This window comes from Chanodichthys erythropterus, chromosome 14 (genome assembly GCF_024489055.1).
Source record: "Chanodichthys erythropterus isolate Z2021 chromosome 14, ASM2448905v1, whole genome shotgun sequence".
Classification (NCBI taxonomy): Eukaryota; Metazoa; Chordata; class Actinopteri; order Cypriniformes; family Xenocyprididae; genus Chanodichthys; species Chanodichthys erythropterus.
The window spans coordinates 19,735,909-19,761,239 of NC_090234.1; the positions used below are offsets into that span (position 1 = coordinate 19,735,909).

Here is a 25,331-nt window from a genome sequence, read left to right on the forward strand (position 1 = left end):
TATGAGAAGAAGGTTATGAACATGAACCCCCCTTTTTCTGTATGAAAATTCAAAAAGCATTTTTTTCCAGAGGTGAGACACATGTACACATCTCATTTGATGCTCTTCACCCTAACAATACACTTACAACCACTTGCACCTGCCTTTTGAGACACCATGGTTGGACAGTGGTTGGTCTGGGCCAGTATACTGACTGTGATGGCAGGTCTCCGATGTTGATTTAATCCATAATATAAATGCCATGGCAGTCCTTAACATACGACTAATCAACATTATATAACTAGCATTAATGTTTTTATTGTTACAGCTTAACCAGACTGCAGCTGGCCTTTGCTAGCTATCTAACCTATTATAATAATGCCATTCCATTATTGCGCAGTGTTGCCATATGGCAACACAGACATTTTATCGATTTACCAAAAACTAATTTCATAAAAAAAAATTTGGAGTGGTGAATATGTTATCATAACTTACCTGAGATGATGTTAACAATTTTTTTGTGAATGTGACATGGGCGGGTCCTTGTTTGTTACTGATGTTTTAATTTGCTTTCAGCAACTACATACAAGAGACGGCAGTCTGTCAGAAAATCAGGACACAGAAAATAATTGCATGTGACTTAACTAAAGCACATCATTGGCTAAACTAAGGTCTTCTCTTACCAACAAAAAAAAAAAAAACGAGAATGTTCTGTTAAAGAGACAGTGGCAAGGAAATTAACACAAAGTGTATGTTGCCATATGGCAACACTATGCGGTAGAGGGTTATTTAATAATAATAAAAAAGTAATATTGTGAAACATTGTTACATCTTAAAATAACTAGTTTAATATACAGTGCCCTGCCAAAAAAAAGTCACTGTTTGGATTTTAATAGGTAAATACTTAAGAGTCTATGACTGGATCATTATTGCAGTGATTATTATGTTTCTAGGATGTTAAATGTTTGGCAACAGTTCTTCTAACCCTGGAGTGTGTAGTCTTTTATTTCTTAAACAACCATGTAGGAAGACACATCATGGCCATATTCCAGGATGACAATGTCAAGATTCATCAGGCTCAAATTGTGAAAGAATGGTTGTGAGGGAGCATGAAGAATCATTTTCACACATGAATTGGCACCTCTGAGTCCAGACCTTAAAGTCATTGAAAGTCTTTGGGATGTACAGAGTGCTTGACTCCTGCATTGTCAATACAAGACCTTGACCAAAAATTGATGCACCTCTTGATGGAAAAACATCACAACATTTATTTCCATTGAGAGGTGCATCAATTTTTGGTCAAGATCTTGTATTGACAATGCAAGAGGTGAGCACTCTGTAAAGTCTACTTCAGCACATCCCAAAAACTTACACTGAGGTTAAGGTCTGGACTCAGAGATGCCAATTCATGTGTGAAAATGATTCTTCATGCTCCCTTCTGACAATTCTTTCACAATGTGAGCCTGATGAATCTTGACATTGTCATCCTGGAATATGGCCATGATACATTTTAATACATGGTTGTTTAATAAATGAAAAGCTACACACACACTCCATCCTTTAGGGTTAAAGAACCGTTGCCAAACATATAACATGCTATAAACATAATAATCACTGTATTAATGATCCATCCATAGACTCTTAATTATTTGCCTATTAAAATCCAAACAGCAACTATTTTTTTTATTTTTTTGGCTGGGCAGTGTATTTTAAAATGTAATTTTCCTCTGTGATGATAAAGCTGAATTTTCAGCATCATTACTCCAGTCTTCAGTGTCACATGATCCTTCAGAAATCATTCTAATATGCTGATCTGCTGCTAATATTTGTGTATAAACCGTGATACATTTATTTCAGGATTCTTTAATGAATAGAAAGTTTGATGAACAGCATTTATTTGAAATGGTTATAATTTATATATGCCTTTACAGTCACTTTTGATAAATGCAATGCATCCTTATTGAATAAAAGTATCAATTTATTACTGACCCCAAACTGTTGAATGGTAGTGTATAATTTAGATAAATCAGATTATATAATTGTTCTGAAAAAACAAAACAAAAAACAACAACATTATTTAATCACAGAACAATGAGGTTATTAAAAGTGATGACATCAAACCTAATATTATTAAATATTCTCTACAAAACTCTGTAATACTACTAAAACTTGGCAATTATAGTAATAGATTTTATTACGGATAATAGATTTCTGTTGTTCCTGTACAGCGCAGCAGAAAGACTTATCGCTGACGATAATATCTGTGTGGAATTTCGGCATAAGTCATGGTCTGTCTGTGTATTCCAATTTCACAAAGCTTATTCTTTATCAAGGATTATAGAAATGATGCTCTGATGATTTTGTTGAAATTTAATTTTCTGTCGGCATGACAAATCACTGAGGATATCTAAGCTACTTAACCCGGTGGGGGGAAAAAAAAGAGGAAAAAAAAAAGATCACTCTTTCTGTTGTTTGCTAAACAGGATAATCTTCAAGCAGGGAATTTGTGTCAGGACTATTGTTACAGCCTCATGGGGTATGTTTCAGTCGCACAATAGAGTCATGCGAAGTGGTCTTCATGGGAATAGTCACTTAAAAAAATGAAAATTGTCATTTACTTAATGGTCATGTTGCTCCAAACCATTATGACTTTGTATGTATATGTATATGGGGTGATTATATGCACCCCATATTATATATATATGGGGTGATAATAATGCTACTAATGCTGATTTTACATTAAATAGCTGACAGCTTGTCAAGACCTATCTGTAGGGTGTTTTATTAGAAAGGAATGTTAAAACACACCATCTTTAGCACCTCAGTGAGAGCAAAAGAAAAGAGACATAATTCCAGATTTTTTTCCTGTCGAGCAAACGTGTTATAGCACTCTAAACTCAGTCCCTTGTCCTCATTCCTCTGAACTCGATTAATTAACTTATGAAGAATTCATTCCGCAAAGGTATTACTAATCACACGTTTTTTCATTAATAGATCATCACTCATTAATTACTTCAGCAACTGATGCTTCCTCTAGTTTAAATGGAACGGTGCTATTTCAGCTATGTCTCACATGAAGTCACGCGGTGTGCCACACACAATAGACGTTAAAGTGATGCCACATCAGCGATGGATGCAATTATTCCCCTCACACATTTATGTTAATTATCAGCACCATGAATGGAAAGACCTTATTTGTGCAATTTTTACTGCCACCACATTGACTGCTGATAGATGGGAAGTGAGATAAGTGCCACACAATGAGCCTGACGTGACGCACTGGGGAACATTACATTTATGGAAGTAGTGCATTACTTTTTCTCACCGTCAGCTCATAGAGACTTTCTCTATTCTTGGCTTGCAGGAATTTTTACACTGGAAAAGTTACTTTTCCTCTAACATGGTTTGCTTGTCTGATATACAAACTATAATTTAAAAAAGGCCATTTACTGACTTTTTAATGCACTGTGTCACAAATATAATGTATCTCATACCCTAATGTCACATTTTTGGCAAATAAAAATTATTTTAACCATAAATGTTGAGAATTGTTAGCTGAAAGAAAATAGTCATGCTCTGTACTAGTGTTGTCAAAAGACTTCTGTACCAAGACCTCGGTACCGAGTTGGTAATTTTAAAAATGTGACAAAACCAGCATTTCCCTCTAGCATTTTGAGTTCTGTTGAACCGATTCTTAAATACCTCTGATTGGCCATTGTGTTCACATGCTCAACATGTATGTCTCTGATTGGCCGTAGTGTTCACTCGCTCAACATATGTCTGATTGTATATGACTTTCTTCTTTCTGATGAACACAATCGTCACAAACAAAAACACTGGCGTCACGTCAGTTACACTTTTTCTGTAAGTTGAATAGGGACGGCGTAGGACGTAGCATAAGCGTTTTGAACTGCAAGAGTTTTAAACTTTTTTCGTATGTTGAATACTGAAGGCGGTCTGGCAGAAGCTAGATATTTTACACATATATACATATATATACATAAAAAAAAATTATCAGTATTCCACACGGCTCCACACATATTTAATTTTTTTTTTTTTTTTTACACAAACACATCACTTCAGAAGGCTTTTATTAATCCACGGAGCTGTGTGGAGTACGTTTATGATGGATGGATGTGGATGGAGACACTTTCTTCAGCTCATACTCGTGACCCCTGTTCACCGCCATTATAAAGCTTGGATGCATCAGGATATTTATTAATATCTCTCCGATTGTGTTCATCAGAAATAAAGTCATATACACCTAGGATGGCTTGAGGGTGAGTAAAGCTTGGGCTAATTTTAATTTGAAAATGAACTACTTCTTTAAAAAAAATGACATACTGTGCATTACTTGTATACTGTCAATTTAACTTCAGTGCTATAGTCTAAAACTTTTCAAACTTACTAGAACTATAGTTTTAACTTGACACAGCATCACGCTCAACATATATGGCTCTAATTGGCTGTAGTGTTCACGTGCTCAACATATATGATACTTCGGCATTATCAAATACTGCTTTATGTTTGTATTCCAAAAGAGCAAGCATAACAAGGGTTTGCCTGCGCGTCTATCTTTGTTTTCCAATCTGTGTACCGGAATGCGCTCAACTCGGGTGTGACATCATTCCCAGCTCGAACATCCCTCTTCCGAGGTAAATGGAACACATCATTATACCCTTACTTTTCCTAACACTGGGGGAGAGTTTTTCAGCTGTATTTATCCAACCCGATCTCACTGGAAAATATAACTATTTTACTTGTTATATATATAAATTATAAATTAGTATGTTGTGTATCGTACAAAAACGTATGATTTTTATAAGAAACACATTATGAAGCACCACCCCTAAGCTTACTTATCAAGTTTTAAACAGATTGTACAAAAACGTACGAGTGAGATTGTATGAAAACTTACGAATTAGCCACCAATTAAGCAAAACGTAAAAGAGTTACGAGACTGTTGATTTTTTTTAGAAAAAAAAAGTAACTTTGTTACTTAAAGGATTAGTTCACTTTCAAATGCTGAAGAAAGTGCATATATCCTTCATAAACATTTATTACACGGCTCCATACTTCACACGGCTCTGGGGGTTGATAAAGGCCTTCAGAAGCGAAGTGATGCCTTTGTGTAAAATAAATATCCATATTTAACAAGTTATGAAGTAAAATATATTTATTCCACCAGACCGCCTTCCGTATTCAGCTTACAAAAAGTGTAAACTGGCGTAGGGTAATAGGGACGGCATAGGACGTAGCATAAGTGTTATGAACAGTTTTAGACTTTTTTCGTACGTTGAATACGGAAGACGGTTTGGCAGAAGCTAGATATTTTACACACATATACTTATATTATATTATATTATATTATATATACACATATATATACACATATATATATATACACATACATACATATATACACATACATACATACATATATACACATACATACATACATACATACATACATACATACATATATAGCTATGGAAAAAATTAAGAGACCACTTAACATTGATTTCTGAACTTGGAGTGGAGTGGCGTGTATATATATTTTTCAGGTGTGCAGAATTATTAGGCAGGTTTTCTTTTACAGGCAAAATGACCCAAAAAAGAGATTTAACTCAGACTGAAAAGTCAAAAATTATTAAATACTCATGAGAAGGACGCAATACTAATGCAATACTAGAAACTGCAAAGTTAAAGCATGACCATGGGACAGCAAAATGCTCATTGGGTCAGCGGGGTCATACAAAAACAGGTGGAAAAGAAAAGACACATGTTAACTGCAAAATAATTAAGAATTAAGGTGAAGAATTAAGTGTGAAACCATCAGGAATCCTTTAATCTCCAGGGCAACCATTTTCCAGAATGGCAACCTGCCTGGAGTCTCCAGAAGTGAAAGGTGTCAGGATCTCAGAGACTTAGCTAAAGAAAAATGAACCACTCTTAATAAGAATCACAAGCTGAAGTGTTATAAAATACATGAAGACTGGGTTTTTATAGACAGCTTGAGAGTGACTCCTGAAGGACCAGCACCACATCCTCTTGTACCACAGTTTGAAGAATTGATCTACCAAAATCTGGCAGTAAGGTGTGGGAGTTCACTTTTATTCCATCTCTTATCCTGAAATGTCCGTCTTGCAGATATGGACTAAAAATGATCTTCCAAAACTTACTGCCAGATTCTGGAAGAAAAACAATAGTAATAGTACTTATTAAGATTGATGTGGATTGGAATTGGTAAAATGTGCTTGGAAAAAAAAACTTGCCTAATAATTCTGCATACAGTGTGTAATAATATATTATATATAAAATATAATATTATATATATATATATATAAATATATATATATATATATATATATATATATATATATATATATATATATATATATATATATATATATATATATATATATATATATATAAATATATATATAATGCAATATTATTATATAAAAGCAACACATTTAATAACATAAGGCTAATGATGAGCTTATGCTCAATGATATGAAAATAAAACATCTAAAGCCACATTTTATGCAATGTCTTTGAATTATCTCCATTTGGTGGCAACTCTTAAATATTGATTTGCCATTCATTTAATTTAATCAATCAGCATATCATGTAATTAATCTGGTTATCATTTTTAATCAGTTGACTGCCTTACACGTTAACTTCAGCACTGAACCTTGGTTAATGTGGAATGGGGCTCGTTCATCTCGACCCCATCCGTCATTCCCATAAAGCTCTGCATTGTCTCGGCACACTGTGTGTTTGGTCAGGCCTCTCAGTTGAAGCTTTAACCTCTACAGATGAAGATAAGGCACAGTCTCTGACACCTGTGAAAAGCATAAAATGTTTTAACATGGTTAGTCCCACCCACTGCTTCATGAAATAACCCACAGGTGAATAGGTGAGCTTTGATGTATCGCTTAATATTTACTCTCCTGATTTGGTAGATTCACAGCGTCCTTCGAGGCTCTACATATATGGCGGATCAAAACATTGCAGGCAGATTTATCCCAAACACCTGCGACTGCAAGGTCACAGAACTCATTTTGTGAGTGGCATGACTACTTGCCTATTAGTGCTGGCCGTGTCTGCTAAACAAATCTATTTGTGAGATTGTACAGTATTGCTAAAGGGCATTTCTGAATTAAATGTAATCAGCTTTACTAGGCTGTGTTCATTTATTAGTAATGTGCTTAAAGCAGATTAGTGGTCTCAGCCATTTTTAATGATTTATTTTGCTGCTGAGATCCGACAGATTTTCCTCTATTCTTGAAAAAAAAAAAAAAAAAAAAAAAAAAAACATTTCCCAATTAAAATACATGCCTCTCTCTCTCTCTCTCTCGACACTTCCATGGTTTAATCTATTGTTCAATACGACGTAATGGGAATTATGATTTCCATTAATTGAAATGGATTCCTCTAATAAAGACTTAGTAGGAATTTTTAATCATATTTAAGGAATAATTATGCCATTTTATGCCATGTGTAATCTGTATATTCAATCAAATACTCTTCCATATGGACTTACATTTATCCACATGAGTGAACAACAGCCTAATTGTTACATGTGTGTTAGCCAGCCCTTGGCCATGACTTTGGGTCACATGACTCACCGCCCATCCGTTTGCTTTCTCTCTAGTGTGGTATGTGTTGGGGGAGATGGCTCTGTGGCTGAGGTGGCCCACGGGTTGCTTCTCCGAGCCCAGATGGACGCTGGGAGGGACACAGATTCCATCTTCACGCCTGTCCAAGCAGCACTTCCTCTCGGCATAATACCAGCAGGTGAGGATCAGGGGTGGTGTATCTCTTTCTCCTGCAGCTGTCCCCAGTACAGCCCAAAATGTCCAGCTTCTCTCAGGAGAGTGCATGCGAATGAGCGTTCAGTCCTCGCTGAGTCAACATGAATTCAAAATTGACCCAATTCACTTGACCCAATTTACCATTATACACGTTTCTGGTCTTACGGTGCACATTATTGTAAACATATCAAAATATCTCCGGCTTTTTCTGGATGATGTCACAAATATAACTCTTCAACCCCTCCCCACAAACCACCTGGCTCCATTCTAGTATGCAACTCCCACTTTCCACAAAACAATAAATTCCCAATGGTTATTCTTGTTGTATATCTTGTTTCACACAGAAGTATATCAGATTATGCAAGTGAAATAGCTTTCAAGCTATACATGTATGGAAATAAATTATAGATATTATACTATATTAGTTCAAAACCCCTTTTATTTACATAATCTTTAAAATTATTATTTTAATAAATTAGTTTTAAATAAGAAAAAATCAACTTTCTATTTTTTTTTTTAGAAATTAAATACAATTTTTTTTAATACATTTTAATTTCAATACATCTTATCTAAAATAAAATAATTTCTGGTCATATTATATATAATTATATTATATTATTACTACTACAAAAGCACATACACAAAAAATACATTTTATATATAATCTATATTACGGACCCTATTTATTGAACAACAATATTTAAATTAACAATATTATAAACAATAGATTATAAATGACAATAGGAAATAAACAGTTGTACAATTCAGTCAAACATACAAAAGCAATGCTCTACAGGATGCAAGTTAAATATAGCCTCAATATTAAATTATTAAATTTAACATAGCCCAATTCGATTTGCTCAAAAGCAAGCAATAAATTAAAAAGACCAAAGATTGCCTGTTTTATGTACCCAAAATGAATTATATCTCATGTTTAACCACTATAAGAGCCAGCGGCAAATCCCAGACACGAGCACTGAACGACCTCTGACGGCCTGGAGCTCGCACCTCCGAAAACGTAAAACGGGTGCTATGATTAAATAGGAGTCACATATTTCAGGTCTAAACAACTACATTATCGCCTAAAAATCTCTTAAAACTACAGTTCGTGGTACAACAAGTGTAATATTTGTAAAAAATATGGTGGATTTGCTAGGCCGCCATGACAGTCGCTTCAAGCGGAGTGATACAAACGGTGAAAAGGTAGGAGTGCTGTTATCACTAGAATATTGCATGGCTTTCAGCCAATCAGATTCAAAAACTACAAAGAACAGTATATACATGTGTGTGTGTGCTTTTGAAATAATCCTAAAATATATAATTAATATAGATTATATGTGTGCATGTTTTTTAGATTAGGCAGTACACGAACATGAAAATTTCTTCAAAACAGATATGAACTAAATCCAACACAGCAGTTTTGACTCCATAAAGGTATTTAAGAGAAGAAACTGAAATAAAACTTATAATTGATAATCACAGCATGTCAAAATATGACTAGTAATAAAATATGATAATGTATAACAACAGTCTTGTGGGTAAACCATGCGACTTTTTATGCTTCATTCCTGCACTAAAACAATCAGAGGCATGCTGCCAATTAAAAATCAAACCCTGTAGTAATTTCGGTCTCTAGTTTCTGTGCTGTCAGAATGATTTAGTTTGATTGTGTTCTGAAACTCCTCTAGCGAAAACAAACAGGCAGCTCATAACAGCAGCAAGCGAGTGTATCATTATCAAATTGATTTAATCACAGTCAGGCCTCTGAATGGCCCACTCGCACACAGAGTTAATTGCCTTCAAGAGTGTCTGAAATGGAGCATCCTCGGTTTGCCTTTGAAACGGGATACACTGGCGTTGGATCAGCGGCCCAGAGCCCTGCGTATTGTCCACGCTCACACAGGACTGACTAAGCTCAGATATTTTCCCTCTTTTTTTGTGGGATTGTGTGCACAGACCAACCCCAAAGAGCTGCCAAACCGAGGTGGGAAGAGGAGGGGAGAGCAGGGTAGATTGGTACGGTAGCGGCCCCTACTTTTTCGTCCAAGAGATTGACCTTCACTTGTCATTTCAGGCGCAGCAAAATGGAGTGCTGTTGTTAGGAGCAATGGAAGCCCTCCAACTCCGCACCCGCTGCAAACTGACCGTACCGGGGTCATGGTTTCTCTTCATTAGTGCCGAATCCCACGGGAGTATTTGTAAACAGTTTCCTGTCACAAATGCGGAGGGGAAAAAAACGACCCCCCGCCTTTGCCGTTTCCCTGCGCAGGTTTGGATGTGTCATTTGGTGACAAGATCAGACCCAGGTCAATCCTTAGGGACGGAGAAAATGGAGTCAAATCACTCTCTTTGTTACAGCTTTGCAAAAACACCCATGCACTGCATCAACTACAGTGATTTACCGCAAGTAATTACCAATAAAATATACATGAATAGCAGCTACATCGACATCTAATTATCTTAGCTGGAAAACAGACTAGTTTCGCTAACGCTTTAATTCGTCATTTTTTTATGCTCCTTTCTGTCAATATTCATAGCGCACTCAAGTTTTTCGAAAGATAAAACTAATTACAAAGAATGTTTCAAATACCTTATTTACATGATGCAGGATAAACATTGAGAAATGCAGTGCCCTGCCCAATTAAAGGCTTTCTCTATGCACCACAGTATATACTCCTCGGTACGTATAGCATATAAATTGCAGGCTTCTAATTAATTTGCCTGCTTTTAAGGGTTTCAGGGGGACTGTTAATTTCTTTGATATTCCAGGCAAAGAACCAAAATGTTGGTGCAGTTTCCACGAGACTCTTAGACATGCTTGACTAGCGAGTCATTGCATCACATTCATCTGCCTGGATGAGGGAGACATTAACTGCCTTATGAATATTCATGCTGTCTGCTTAATTAAGTTAATTGTTCTGCAGAAGTGCTCGCACTTCCAAGGACAATTTTTTTTCTCTCTCTCTCGCTCTTTCTAAGCCCCCTTCCTTCCTATTCGCCCCCCTATTCTAATATCTGGGCACTAGCACCATTCGTCACTAGGTTCTGGAATGGAGATGGGTAATATATGGAACTCCCGATGATGTTGGCACAGGCTGTTGCTCTGAGCCTTGCGGGAGAGGCAGATGCACGCTTGAAATATAGAGTTACCGCACGGCAGCGGCACTGCAGACACCACCCAACAACAAAAGAACAAAACGATCAATGTCAAACGCTAAAAAAAAAAAAAAAAAAAAAAAGTCAATGTTTGAATACAACGTTAAAAGACAACACTTCGGTGAACCTCAAGTGGGCTTTACCAGATCTGTGCGATAAATGGTAATTTTAGCATTCTGATTATGAGATTTTAATATCACACTCATTGAGACTGTTAAGTAACCGCATTCATTATATTTCTTTTAATTGGTGGGAGACCAAGCACTCCTTATATTACAGTTTCTCACAAGCGTTGCACCAGAATTGATCCCTTTAGGACTCGCTTTGCTATAACACAGCAAAGCCACAGCTTGCCATTTACGACAGGGAGCGAGTCGGCTCCAGTCCAAAACCTAGCGAGCTGCCTACGTAGACAGTATTTTAAGGCATCATATGCACACTCCTGATGAGAAGGCTGTTTCAAAAGGAAAGTTACTGTACGCTCTTTAGGCCAAATTCTAAAGCACATCACATAAATACTTTTCTGAGAAGGCAAACCCATAATGCATTGTGATGAACTTAATAAAATAACTATTAACTATTTAAATTTTATTAAATTTGATTAGCTGTGCCGTCTTTGAGTTAGTGACGAGCACAAAAAAATGACCATAATGCCATTTTCATTACTGTACTTTTTCTTTTCTTTTTTTTTTTTAAACCAGCATAAAGTAAATTCAGAACAATGAAACTGCAATATTAAAAATATAAAAAATAAAATAATCTAAAAATAAAAATAAATAATTTGGGGGTTCACGGTATTTCAAATAAAAATGAAAATCCAAATAAATAAAATCCCTGAAATCCTCATTACCACAATACAATAAATCTCATTATTATTACTTCAATGAGGGAAACTTCTAATTCTTACTTTTGTTCTTACAGACAATGTAATAATTTAATTTTTTTAAATTAGAGGCAGCATAAATTACATAAAAATTAGTCATGAAAATGTCAAATGGCATCCACTGAAGGTCCTGACATCTATTACCTCGATTATATGAACTTGTGTTTTTGAAACAAGAGGTGAGTGAACAAGAATATCATGAAAGTCCCTATGAAAACAAAATTGAAGTTTTTCTGGTTTTAGTATGAATATGTTAGCCTTATTGTTATCTATAAGCAAGGGTGCTCCAAAAACAACAAAATTTTTTTAAAACAATTCAAATCTCCACTTCCTTCAATATGGATCAATGATTTTGATGACATCGCTCTGCACTTCTCATCAGATTTTCTGTCCAATCAAATGCTTTCTAGAATCAAAGTGTTCCGCCCCCTACATTATAAATGGACCCTAAAATTGGTCACTAGTTCACACAGTTAATATTTTCTACATGGTGAATGGCACATAATGCCATAATAGGGGATAGGGAACGATTCAGACAGTGTAAATTTGCTTTCCATTGAGGCGAATGAAGTCTGGCTTTGCCGCAGCATGCATACAGTCTGCTCCGGTCCAGAGACACGATAGTAGAGCACAGAGCGGATCATATGCAAAACATTTTGGACCCATTTGAATTCTGCACAGAATGCTACAGTATATTTTAAAGAGATATGGAGGAGATTAGGAGAAGCTGTTAGATATTAAGAAGAAACTGTGGCTTTACCAAGCTCAATGGCTCTGGCTGAGCTGTGATATAAACAAAATGCTATTGGCCATTTAAAAAAAAGGGGAGGAGCTGATCGATATGTCCCGCCCTGTCTTCCTGTTTCAGTCAACACATTGAATAATGATGAGAGTTTCAAGGCACTTCAGTGGGTCTTTAAAAGTGCCAAATGTTTATTGACTTAAAGGATTAGTTCACTTCAGAATTAAAATTTCCAGATTATTTACTTACCTCATGTCATCCAAGATGTTCATGTCTTTCGTCAGTCGAAAAGAAAGGTTTTTGAGGAAAACATTCCAGGATTTTTCTCCATATAGTGGGCTTCAGTGGGGTACAACAGGTTGAAGGTCCAAATTTCAGTTTCAATGCAGGGCTCTACATGATCCCAGCCGAGGAATAAGGGTCTTATCTAGCGAAACGATCAGTCATTTTCTTAAAAAAAATAAAATAAAAACGTATACACTTTAACCACAGATGCTCATCTTGCACTAGCATCTACTTCACACATTATGTAAACATGTTGTAAAGATCACGTGACACGTTGGTGGAAGTACCGATCTAAAACTTTTTTTTTATTTTTATAAATGACAGATTGTTTCGAGACCCTTATTCCTCATCTGGGATCGTGTAGAGCCCTTTGAAGCTGCATTCAAACTGAAATTTGGACCTTCAACCAGTTGTAACCCATTGAAGTCCACTATATGGAAAGCTTTCCTCAAAAACCTTTCTTTTCGACTGAAGAAAGACTGACATAAACATGTTGGATGACGTGGGGGTGAGTAAATTAAAGTTTTAATTCTGAAGTGAGCTAATCCTTTAATATGGGGCAAATATATTTGTGTGCACACATTACAATAATCCGCAGAAATCTCAGATATACTTGAAAAAAAAAAAAAAGAGAATAGCGAAAAATGTCTGCTTTTTTCCAAAAGCATCACAAGCCTAAGTTGATCCTAGAGACCATTGGTAGCAATTATTCTACGATCAACTTAGACTTACGATGCTTTTAGGAAACACAGCCCTGATTAATCTATCGAGTACTTGAGTAAACAAATGCTTCAAATGGCCATCCCTAGTAGCAACAGCAGTAGAAAGGCAGATCTCTGGGTTTTGGAACTCAGTCCGTCAGACGCTGTTACCTTTACTGAGCTGAGGCTCAGAGCCTGGCTTTTGTGTTGAAATCATCACAACATATGGAAACTCACAGAGAGGCCAGGAAGCATCATGGATGTGTGTGTGTGTGTGTGTGAGGGAGGGTTACATTACCAGTGACCTGGTAGGTGGGAAGAGGGACATTTACTTGCAGCCAAATTCAGTTGGAGTGTGAGTGCATGTCCAGCACTGTAGGCCTGGCTGTCTCCGTCGTCAGAAAGGGAGGGAACGGTTTCATCCAACACCTCCGTCCTGTTCTCATTTACAGACATTTGCTTTCATACCCTGTTGATCTGAGCAAACACACTGGCCAGATAACTGCATGAAAGGAAATGCCTACTCACCCGACAAGGACAAGCCTCTCTCTGCTGTTTGTCTCTGGTAGTAATCAGTACAAATACACACACCTGTTCTCCCTTCGCAAGCTGCCAGAAAGGTAAACCGCCTTAATTGGCACAAGGCGATATTAACTTAAATTAATGCCCTTTAACAAAGTCCTCATCTTGTAATGATTAACTTTACCTCACTCATTAGATGCGTGAAGCTGCTGCTGTTTTAAATCAATGCTGCATCACAACTCACATACTAGTCCTAAACAGTGTGCAAGACAAGAACTAGGGTGTTCCAAATCAGAGTACAACAGTGAAAACAGTATTCCAAAGTTTGGTGGGTGAATCTTTAGAAAGGCAATTCTATTTCGAATATACATAAGTACAAAGCATTTGTCACAGTGTTCAGCTTGTGACTAACGAGACAAAGCTTTACCACAAAATCACCTATGCAGAGAATAGAATTGATCCAAATAGAAAGGCTGCTTGTTTATGAAATGCACAAATAGTTCATTCAAAAATGAAAATTCTGTCATCATTTACTCACCCTCACGTTGTTCCAAAACCTGTATGAATTTCTTTCTTCTGCTGAACACAAAAGAAGATATTTTGAAAAAAGTCAGTAACCAAACATTTGACGGACCCCACTGAATTTCATAGTATTTTTTCCATATTATGGAAATCAATGGGGTCCATCAACTGTTTGGTTACCCACATTCTTCAAAATATTTTCTTTTGTGTTCAGCAGAAGAAATAATATAATTTATAAAATGGTTAGTTCCTGTCCTTGATTCTGATGGGTCAATAGCTGTGTTTTATCAAAGTCCCTTTAAGACAAGTCATTTCACTCGGCGGCCATCTTTGAAACTCATGCAGCTCCGTTCTCTTTGAATGGGGAAACATCAGATTCTCCAAAACTGTTCGTCAACCTTACGGATAAATTTGATATTTGAAATCACCAATGAAATTTAACAACAACCGACTCCTAAATTTAGTTTCTAAACGCTCAAATAATGACAAAAAAACTCAATTTTTTTCAGGCTGGATCAAGCTAATGCGCATGCACAGACCTAAATGTGCGTCTCTTCGGAGGCGCGCGTCTGACTGTTTCTATAGAAACCGGTTTTTCTAACGGCCGCTGAAGTGACGCGATGACTTTACCAGTCGGCGATTGGCTCTTGGCTTTAAAGGCGGGACTTATTCCGCCATATTGCGCGTTACACTTTCTCCCATTCAAAACAATACGAGTGACACGTCTTGTGTTATTCTATAGTCTTTGGTTTTATTCACGATAAAACAGGGCTATGACCGCTTCACCCAGCGGTTCTGTGTATCACTACACAACACCCTTAGCAACCACTCTTAGCAACGTAAACGTGTGTTTGTTCTCATTGATATTGTTCATTGAAGCTTACTGTATTATGTAGATGAGTATTGTGAGAGAGAGAGATCGATTGAACGAGTTTATTACCTGCAGTCAGATTTAGCATTTTCCTTCAGGTCAGTCCTATGTTCATAATAAAAAATCTGTTTAAATGTCTGATGTATTATCTTGTCCTTTTAACAGTTAAGGGGTTTTCCCGTGACTGACAGCGTTAATCAAAGCATTTGACAGTTGCGTCTTGTTCAGTCTTTTCAATGTAAAAGTCTTCGCTACTGACTGACACACTTATAAAGACAGTCTTTGCCGCCATCTAATGGTGTAGTAATGTAACTTCTGTTGCTGTTCACGGTCAGGGACTATTTTTTCCGGTGGAAGAAAAAAAAAAGTTGCATGCAAGTTGCATTGATGCATATTTTTTGCTTTAATATATTTCTTTAATATTTGTATTGATATATTGATTTAATATTTGTATTTGTACTGTGTGCCTAACAATGCCTTTCAGCCGTGACTTATTCACGATACAGCATAGTATCTTATTGCTTACGTAATATAATATAATATAATATAATATAATATAATATAATATAATATAATATAATATAATATAATAACCTTTTAATTCTGGGGGAAATATGACCATATCTTGACAGTTTTTGTAAGATTAACCCTAATATCTGAATTGTTCCCTATCTTCTATTTAGTGCATTATGTGCCATTCACCATAGAGAAAATAGCAAGCGTGTGAACAGGTGACCGATTTCAGCTGCAGCTTCATCGTCTTTTTAGTGTAGGGGGCGGGACGTTTCAGATTCTAGAGAGCATTTGATTGGACAGAAAATCTGATGAGAAGCTGAAGTGCATAATGATGTCATCGAAATCGTTGATCCATGTTGGTGGAAGTGAGAGACTGTAAGTTTTCAATGCTTATATCCTCTAAATGAGAATTTTGTTATTGTTTTGGAGCACACTAGCTTATAGATTACCTTAAGGCTCTCATATTCATAGTCAAAGCCAAAAAACTTCAGTTTTGATTTCATTGGGACTTTAAGTGAGCCATGATTGGTCGAATAGAAATTGAATGGAAAGGTTCCCATTTTGTCCTCTGTAGCAGGTGCTTGAGAACATTGATATGCAGGGGAGAGAATCTACTATAATAAAGCAAAGCTACATTTTTTCACGTTTCTGTAGCCATTCTTAATGGAATCTCATCACTCACCGAGAGTAAACAGTGTCTGTGCAGGGATACACACTATAGCAAACATCATGGGACCATATGCCACAGCATTCAGATGGTCTCATAGCATCAGCATCAGCGTGTGTCTAACGAGAAAAAGCTTTATCACAAAATCACCTGCGCTGAGAACAGAACTGATCAAAATAGAAAGGCTGCCTTGTTTATGGAATGCATAAGTCCATTTAAAGGAACAATTCACCCAAAAATACAAATCTGTATACTGTCTATTGAAAAATAGGCTACTGATGAATCTTAACGCAAGGGTGTTTCTTACCATGACTCAAGCTCATGAGTTTTTTTGCGTGTCATGAAGATATTCTTAATATTGTCTTAATGTTTCTAAAAATGCAACAGAATGACTATATTCTAAGTCATCTGAAGCTATATGATAACTTTGTGTGACAAACAGACCAAAATGTATGTCATTGTTCACTGATAATCACACAAAGCTATGGATTCAGAAGACTTGGAATGTAGTGAAGTTTATGTTGCATTTTTGAAACATTAAGACAATTTTGAAATATTTTCATGACAATTATGCAGAAATACCTAATTCAGTATAATATAATAAATATTTATATAATGTGTTAGTTGCATTAATTATATGACATACAGTAGTGACCAAAAGTGATATTTGTTTTTAATGATCCTACAAGTTTGATTACACCATCAAAATATGAGGAAAATATTTGTAAATATTACAGCTACAGGTTTTATTTTACTATGAAAAAAATGCATAGAAAAACAAAAAGCTGACAGGAAAAAGCGTACACTGAATAAAACAATCAATTATTAATATTTCATTGGTTCTCTCTTGTTTTTGTATGTACTCATAATTTCTATGTATGACAACCTGGGCTAAAAATGATGTCTGCACAATTTGGCATGTTTCATTGCATTATCACAAATAAAAAAAATTAACCCCAAGCAACAACTATGCAATATGCTTACAAAATCTGCAACAAATTTTTAATAATATTTGAATAAAGGGTGAAGAGAAAGGGTCAATACGCCGGACATCAATTAAGCTGGACATCACTTTTGGCCAATACTGTATATAAGATATATATTTTTCTTTTGATTTTGGAGGGGTAGGGGGTGGGATATATGACAATTTCTTGACAGTTTTTGTAAAATTCACTATAATATTGCCCACAATTCTTTGTGCTATGAAGTTTGTCTCATGTGCTTGATTCAGTCTTCTGAAGCTTTCTAATAACTTTTTTTGTGACAAACAGACCAACATGTCATTGTTCTCTGGCTTAATTCACTTTAAAATGAAAATTAGCCCAAGCTTTACTCACCCTCAAGCCATCCTAGGTGTATATGACTTTCCTCTTTCTGATGAACATTATCTGAGTTATATTAATAAATATCCTGATGCATCCGAGCTTTATAATGGCAGTGAACAGGACCAATGAGTACAAAGCTCAAGAAAGTGCATCCATCCATCAGCATGTACTCCACACGGCTCCGGGGGGTTAATAAAGGCCTTCTGAAGCAAAGCGATGCGTTTATGTAAAAAAAAAAAAAAAATCCATATTTAACAAGTTATGAAGTAAAATATCTTAAAGCTCGGATGCGTCAGGATATTTATTTATATACTCCGATTGTGTTCATCTGAAAGAAGAAAGTCATATACAACTAGGATGGCTTGAGGGGGAGTAAAACTTGGGGTAATTTCCATTTTAAAGTGAACTAATCCTTTAAGACTTGGAAAATAGCACATTTTATGTGACATTTTTAGGCTCATTAACACAGTTTTGAGTTCATATGAGATACATTTTTGGTTCTTTTTTTGAGCTTGGACACTAACTATTCCTTAAAGAGTTAAAATGTGTGTAATTATCCTTCCGTAGGTTCTACTGACGTGGTGGCGTGCTCTGTGCATGGAATAAGACGCACTGTGACTGCAGCCTTGCACATCATCATGGGTATTTATCTCGGTTTCTTTCTCTCCTTCATCTATGAGCTTCTAGTGATTCTCCAGCCTTACAGCCGCCTGTACGCTAACAGTAAGGCCTTGAGGAACCACGGGATTTAATGGAGCACAAATATACATGATAATAATATGTAAATGGGATTCGTATTTACTTTTCAATTCCACTGAGTTATGTGTACAGGGGCAATGGTTTCATTTTTTCACCCTTTGGAAGTCTTTTCCGTACATCCCAATGGCGGAGCGTGTGGTGGTTCTCTGTAATCTGTTGTTTAATTAGAGTGCACAGGCTGTTGTTATGGGGGCCGAGAGAAGACAAACCCCCCACGCGGGCTCTGCCTCTCCAGCTTTGGAGATCATGGTTAACAGGTCCCATGAAACGAGAGACAGTCCCGGGAGAGGTGGAGATACGTCTGTCGTCAATCACCCGTACGGTCCCGCCACGAGCGCCCGAGCTTCTTTGACGTGGCTGTGGGCCGTCGTTGGAAGTGTTACTTCTGGCTGGCAGTGTTCGCTTTGGCTTTAGTATTGCATGTTCCTATCTGTCTGTCTGTCTGTGAGGCGTTTTTGAAGTTAGCACCAATATGTCTGGGCCATTGTGTCGACTGTGCAAGCTCTCCTGGGCTTAGCTTAACAGACAAGCGGATTTGGCTTGTGTCAGGGGATTACACGCACAAGCTAAGCTCACATCCTCCAAAAAAAAAAAAAAAAAAAGAGAGAAAGAACACATACTGGCAAAAATTTAGCTTTACAGCTGAATTACAATTGGGATAAACACAATCAGAACTGCACAATAGAATTACTGAATCAGATGTGTTCGGGTTAATGAGGTTCTTTGTTGTTACTTTATCATTGTTCTATGTGGATTACTGACATTTTTTTATTTGGTGATATTTTGTTTTCCAGTCACAGGCTTCATAGATAGCTCCTGGTTGGGATATACATCCAAAAATTACATGAAAATTGAAAATCCTGTCATTATTTACTCACCCTCATGTCATTTCAGAACGCTTTACACTTTTATTTACTTCTGTAGAAGACAAAAAAAGTATTTCTATGGATTTTTTTAGGGAATCTTCATATAGTTGTTTTTCATACATTGACAATCAGGCTTGAAAAATGTATGAAAAAATAGCATAAAAAGCACCATAAAAGTAGTCCAAATGGCTCATGCACTATATTCTAATTCTCATGAAGTCATATTATAGCTTTGTGTGGAGAACAAAGTAAAAATTTTAATTTTATAGTTCACCACAATACTGCATGAGGTGTTTTTTTTTTTTTTTTTTTTTTTACTTCCTTCTGTATTAGACAAAATGGGACCTTTTATGGAATCTTCACATAGTTCTTTTCCATATGACAATTAAAATACATCATTTAATTAGTCCTTAAAACGTGTGCACTATATTCTAAGACTTCTGATGTCATACAATAACTTTGCGTCAATATTGACTGAATACAGACTGAAATTTAAAGGGACAGTTCACCCAAAAATCAATTCTGTCATCATTTACTCACCCACATGCCATTCCAGAATGCTGTATGGTGTTATTTACTTCTGTAGAGGACAAAAATAAATTTTTGTGAATTTTCACATAGTTTTTTTTCTCCATACATTGACAATCAGGCTTCAAAATGCACAAAATGCACCATAAAATTCATCCATATGACTGATGCACTATATTCTTAAGTCTTATGTTAGCTTTGTGTGAAGAAAAGACTGAAATTTCAAACCTATATGACTATTTCTTCTGTGGAACACAAATATACTGAAGAATGACTCAGTGTTTTTTCCATGCAATCAAAGTTAGTGGAGTCCAATATTGTTTGGTTCCCATTGACTTTCATTGTATGGACAAAAACAGTAAAACATTCTTAAAGTCTCCCCGTAGTCAATAATTTTCTCTCTTAAAACTCATCTTTGATCACCAAAATGACATATTGAAAAAAAAAAAAATTATTCATGGTTTAAAATAGCTTGTAACTCTACATCCTCACTTCATTTACTATACATGGTTTCATGAATATGCAAATTAGCCCTGCCTCCACTCACTCACACCAACTCAGAGATCCACTTGGTCAACTTTACTGTAGTAAACGCTGCACTATGGCAAGTGGAAATACTGGTTTAATTCAGACATATATGTTTGAACCAGAAACTGATTCAGAAGAAGTGGAAGAGTGAATTATACAGGTTTGTATACAAGTCAATGTGTTTTATGTATCGCTCTCAACAATGTCAGACGCATAATGACATTTGATATGATTAGCCTTCTGCTTAAGTAGTACGTTATCAAAGAGCTAATAATGTGTTGATAATGTTACACAAACCATGTTCCCGTTCGCCATCATATTAAAAAATACCACATATAGACATATAAACAACACTAAAAACTTGATTTTCACCACAGAGTCTTTAAAAGTTTTAGCTTTTGTGTTTTACAGAAGAAAGTAAGTCAGGTTTGGAACAACATAAGGGTGAGTAAGTGACAGAATGTTAATTTTTGAGTGAACTATCCCTTTAAAATAACAAAACTGGATTGTGTGACAATATCGGATGACAAACTCTCAAAACTGGTGTGCCTGAAACTCTCCGGCCCAGTTCTGTTCTCGCTTGGCTGCAGATTCGGATGATTAACCCCGATCTGACCTCCACGTGTGAGAGAATGCATCTCATCATTAAGTCTACAGAATTGAGCCATATGGTAGTGTAACTCATAGCTTTTGACTAAAGGGAGGTGTGAGTTTTAAGAACGAGTGTTGAATTTCTTTTGTTCGCCGAGATTGGCACCTTTTCCGTGCACCGCGGTACACTCGCTATCTCAGCAGGAACGTTGAGAAACATCCTCGTACCGTCGTGATTAATTGCTCCATCAAAACATTGTGGCTCTCTGTACGAACCGCTGAGCTAAGTGTAGGCACTCGCTCAGCAAACGACAGCTTTTCCTTAGACATTCCAACATCCAGGCATTAGCCGTCTTATGTTAAGCGAACTGAATAATAAAAAACACATTTTCTCCTTTCTTTACTACACAAAGTGTCTGGCTTTTGTTGCTGCAAGGCAAAAGAGAAACATCAACGGCACATAAGACACCTGACACGAATGAGAGCGTAATGCCTATTTAGGAAGGCCAATATAGGGCTTGTTCATTTCTAATTAAGCAATATTTACGCATGTGAATAAGGCCAACTGGCGGGATTTGGAAGGATCTGATGAATAATTCATAAGCAGGGAGAGCGTATGCATGGGGAGACAGAAGGAGGTCAGGAATGTGCTGGGCTACGGGGACTGGACTCAACCAATGGGCCACCAGATCCAGTCATTCCTGCTCACTCCAACATATGCAATGAATTAACTCAAGAGATGTCACATTGACACTTGATAGATGACTCTATTGTTTCTAATGGACTAGAATTACATTTGTTGATTATATGAAGCAAATTAACATATACATCTACTTAAATATGCACATATACGTCCATGTACATAAATATATGCATGTACATATTGATTATGTACAGTATTACCATTCAAAGGTTTGGTCATTTTTTTTGAAAGAAAATTTATAATTTTATTCAGCAGAGATGGATTCAATTAATAAAAAAAGTTAAAAACTTTCTATTATTCAAAGAAGCCTGAAAAAAGTGTATCCTGGTTTCCACAAAAATATTAAGCAATTTAATGTATTAAAAATGTTTCTTGATAACCAAATCAGCATATTAGAACTGAAGACTGGAGTAAAAAAAAATCAGCTTAGCCATCTCAGGAATAAATTATATTTTAAAATATATTATTATAGAAAACAGCTGTTTTAAATTGTAATAATATTCCACAGCATTACTGCTTTTTCTGTATTTGAAATAAATAAATAAATGTAGCATTGGTGAGCATAAGAGATTATTTCAAAAACATTTAAAAAATCATGTCAACCCCAAACTCTTATGTGCGAATCCAATGTTATGTTCACTTCCTGACTCCTGAGATACCTTCATCTCATCGATTTTTTGACAGTTGAGCTAAAAAATAAAGATGGCGTCTGAAAGTTGTGGTTGGTGGTCAGTTTGGGTGTAAATGTACGTTTTTGACCAATGTTTTCCACGTTTGATTTCTAGCGAAAATGTCTATTGTAGTAATTAAAGGATTAGTTCATTTCTGAATGAAAATTTCCTTATAATTTACTCACCCACTGTCTTTCTTTCTTCAGTCGAAAAGAAATTAAGGTTTTTGAGGAAAACATTCCAAAATTTCTCCACATAGTGGACTTCAGTGGGGTTCAATGGGTTGAAGGTCCAAATTGCAGTTTCAATGCAGCTTCAAAGGGCTCTACATGATCCCAGACATGGAAGAAGGGTCTTATATTGCGAAATGATCAGTAATTTTCTAAAGAAAAATAAAAGTTTATATACTTTTTAACCACAAATGCTCGACTTGCACTGTTCTGCGATGCACCACACATGACGTAATGTGTGGTGCATCATGTGTGACATGTGAAAGTATAGATCCAGTGTCTACAAAACGAACGTGCAAAGATTAAGCCAAACAGCCTTTACACAAAAAAATAAAGGTGAAAGTATGATATCGGATGATTTTGAAGTTGGAGGAGAAAATGAGTGGAGAGTTTTTCGCCCTACCGCTGTACTTCTGCTTAGTCACGATCTTTCTAACTTGATTATATCATGCGTGGCGGATGGCAGAGCTAGTGCAAGACAAGCATTTGTGGTTAAAAAGTATATAATTTTTTGTTTTAGAAAATGGAAAATAGTTTTGCTTGTCTGGCTATCACCAGACTAAGCTCAATTTAAAATTGAACATTGGGAGTTTGCTATGTATTTCCTACTGCAAAAGAGGCGTGATCAACGAGCATTAATCACTCAATTGGATAGTCCTTCAACCAATCAGATCAACGATCCGGGTGACGTACTTTGCAGAGCGACGCGAAAACTCCAGACAGGTTTGGTTTGTAGTACTGATCAGCAGTTTGCAGAAGCAGCAATGGCATTGAGCGATTTTTGCAGGTTGTGCAAAAAACATAAAAGTGAGTGGTATTTACACCCAGTCGAGCGATTTGTTTGCTAAACTAAAGAAGTCATTTAGCATCGTTGAGAGGTTAAAAGGAATTGGATTGACTGTCGTGCGAGAGACGTCATCGTGTTATATCCGCCCAGAGCCATAGAAAGAGCTCTGTACCCGCCAATAGCGAGCAAGGTGGATAAGCCAGTCTGTGATTGGTTCCCACAAAAGTGTAACAGACGCAGTAGAAATGAATGTACGGGTTTCCAGACTGAGTTGCCGAGCGAAATCAAATCGCCGGCAGATCAGGCTGGGTTTACCCAGTCTATCGTTTTGCTAGATAAGACCCTTATTCCTCATCTGGGATCATGTAGAGCCCTTTGAAGCTGCACTGACACTGCATATTGGACATTCAACCTGTTGTACTGTTTTTGTGTGTGTCCCTTTAAATGCAAATGAGCTGCTTCTTCCGACCCGCTTTCCAGAAGAAGGTGGAGCTTTAACAGCTCGCGCTTCAGTTGCTCAACAACAACAAAGCTGGACAATCTCACTCAGCCAAAATGAGGATTGTCAGTTACGGTGTTCAGCCTTACATTGTTCAAACCGGATGGAGAGACTCAGGAAGAAGCTACAACTTTTAGAATGAAACTGGACATTTCTGAATGGTTAGTGGATAAATGTATGTAGTTGTTGTGGAGTTGATTCAACTCATTGATTAGCATGTGACGTCATGTTAATCTTTTGTGATTAACATGACGGCATGGCAACAACATCTACTACAACAACTCTTCCTCTTCTCTAAAGCAGCCCAACATGGCCTCACCCCCTGTGTTACGTGTTCTCGGGGGCAGTGATGTGACTAACCTGGGAAGAAGCTTGTTGTAGTCCCTACCAGCCGTTTGTTGTAGTCCTTAAAAAGCGATTTCTGTAAAAGAAAATATCTCCTTTTGTATTAAACGTTGAGCGTTGTAACTTTGCAGATGTTGTTTATGCTCAAACAGCAACATTACACACTAAAATCCTAATCAACCACCCCTTTAAATCATTATGCTGCCTCAGAAGCCTGTCGTGAGGTACCTTTGTGCAAAAACGCTGCCTGCAAAGTCACAAGGCAGTGAGGCTTCAAGTCTTTTGGACACAACCCTCTCACTTTCACTTTCTTTATGAAGGATGCATGCCATACCGCTTTCGAGTTTAGTCTACATTTGTAATAAATCTTACCACCCCTTGTCTTGAACGCTTGTGTAGCTGCAGTGTCCTTTGTTCCTAGTGCTTTTGTACTCTTTCCATGGCAGTGTCATGGTGTACCTAGTGCCTCCACACACTGACATTGTTCCGTTCCTGTTCTAGGTCATCATCAGCCTGTGGACGTGTGCAGCTTTAGCTGTATGGGTCGTCTGATGAGGTTCGGTTTCTCTGCCATGTTTGGTTTCGGTGGGCGGACGCTCGCACTGGCAGAGAGACACCGCTGGATGCCACCCAGCCAGCGTCGCGAGTTCGCTCTCATTAAAACACTGGCAAACCTCAAGTAAGCGGTCTCTCTTTCTCAGTTGTGTTGTCAGCTGTAGCTGTCTCTCATCTGGTGGGCTCCAAGGGACTGGCTGGTGCTCTATCAAATCTGGGATTAGTGTCAGACCAGCCTGGCACAGCACACATGGGCACTGTCTCTTAGAAATCCTTATCA

The 25,331-nt window shown here is 36.9% G+C and overlaps 1 protein-coding gene across 1 annotated transcript in view; it reads left to right on the forward strand.

The window, feature by feature from the left end:
- The window catches only part of cerkl (ceramide kinase-like), an 85,220-nt gene that overhangs the window by 47,934 nt on the left and 11,955 nt on the right, over positions 1 to 25,331 (forward strand). Inside the window, exons 5-7 of the mRNA XM_067410754.1 lie at positions 7,640 to 7,782; positions 18,557 to 18,631; positions 24,998 to 25,175. Coding sequence (XP_067266855.1) covers positions 7,640 to 7,782; positions 18,557 to 18,631; positions 24,998 to 25,175 — 396 coding nt within the window. The remainder of the gene's footprint in view (positions 1 to 7,639; positions 7,783 to 18,556; positions 18,632 to 24,997; positions 25,176 to 25,331) is intronic.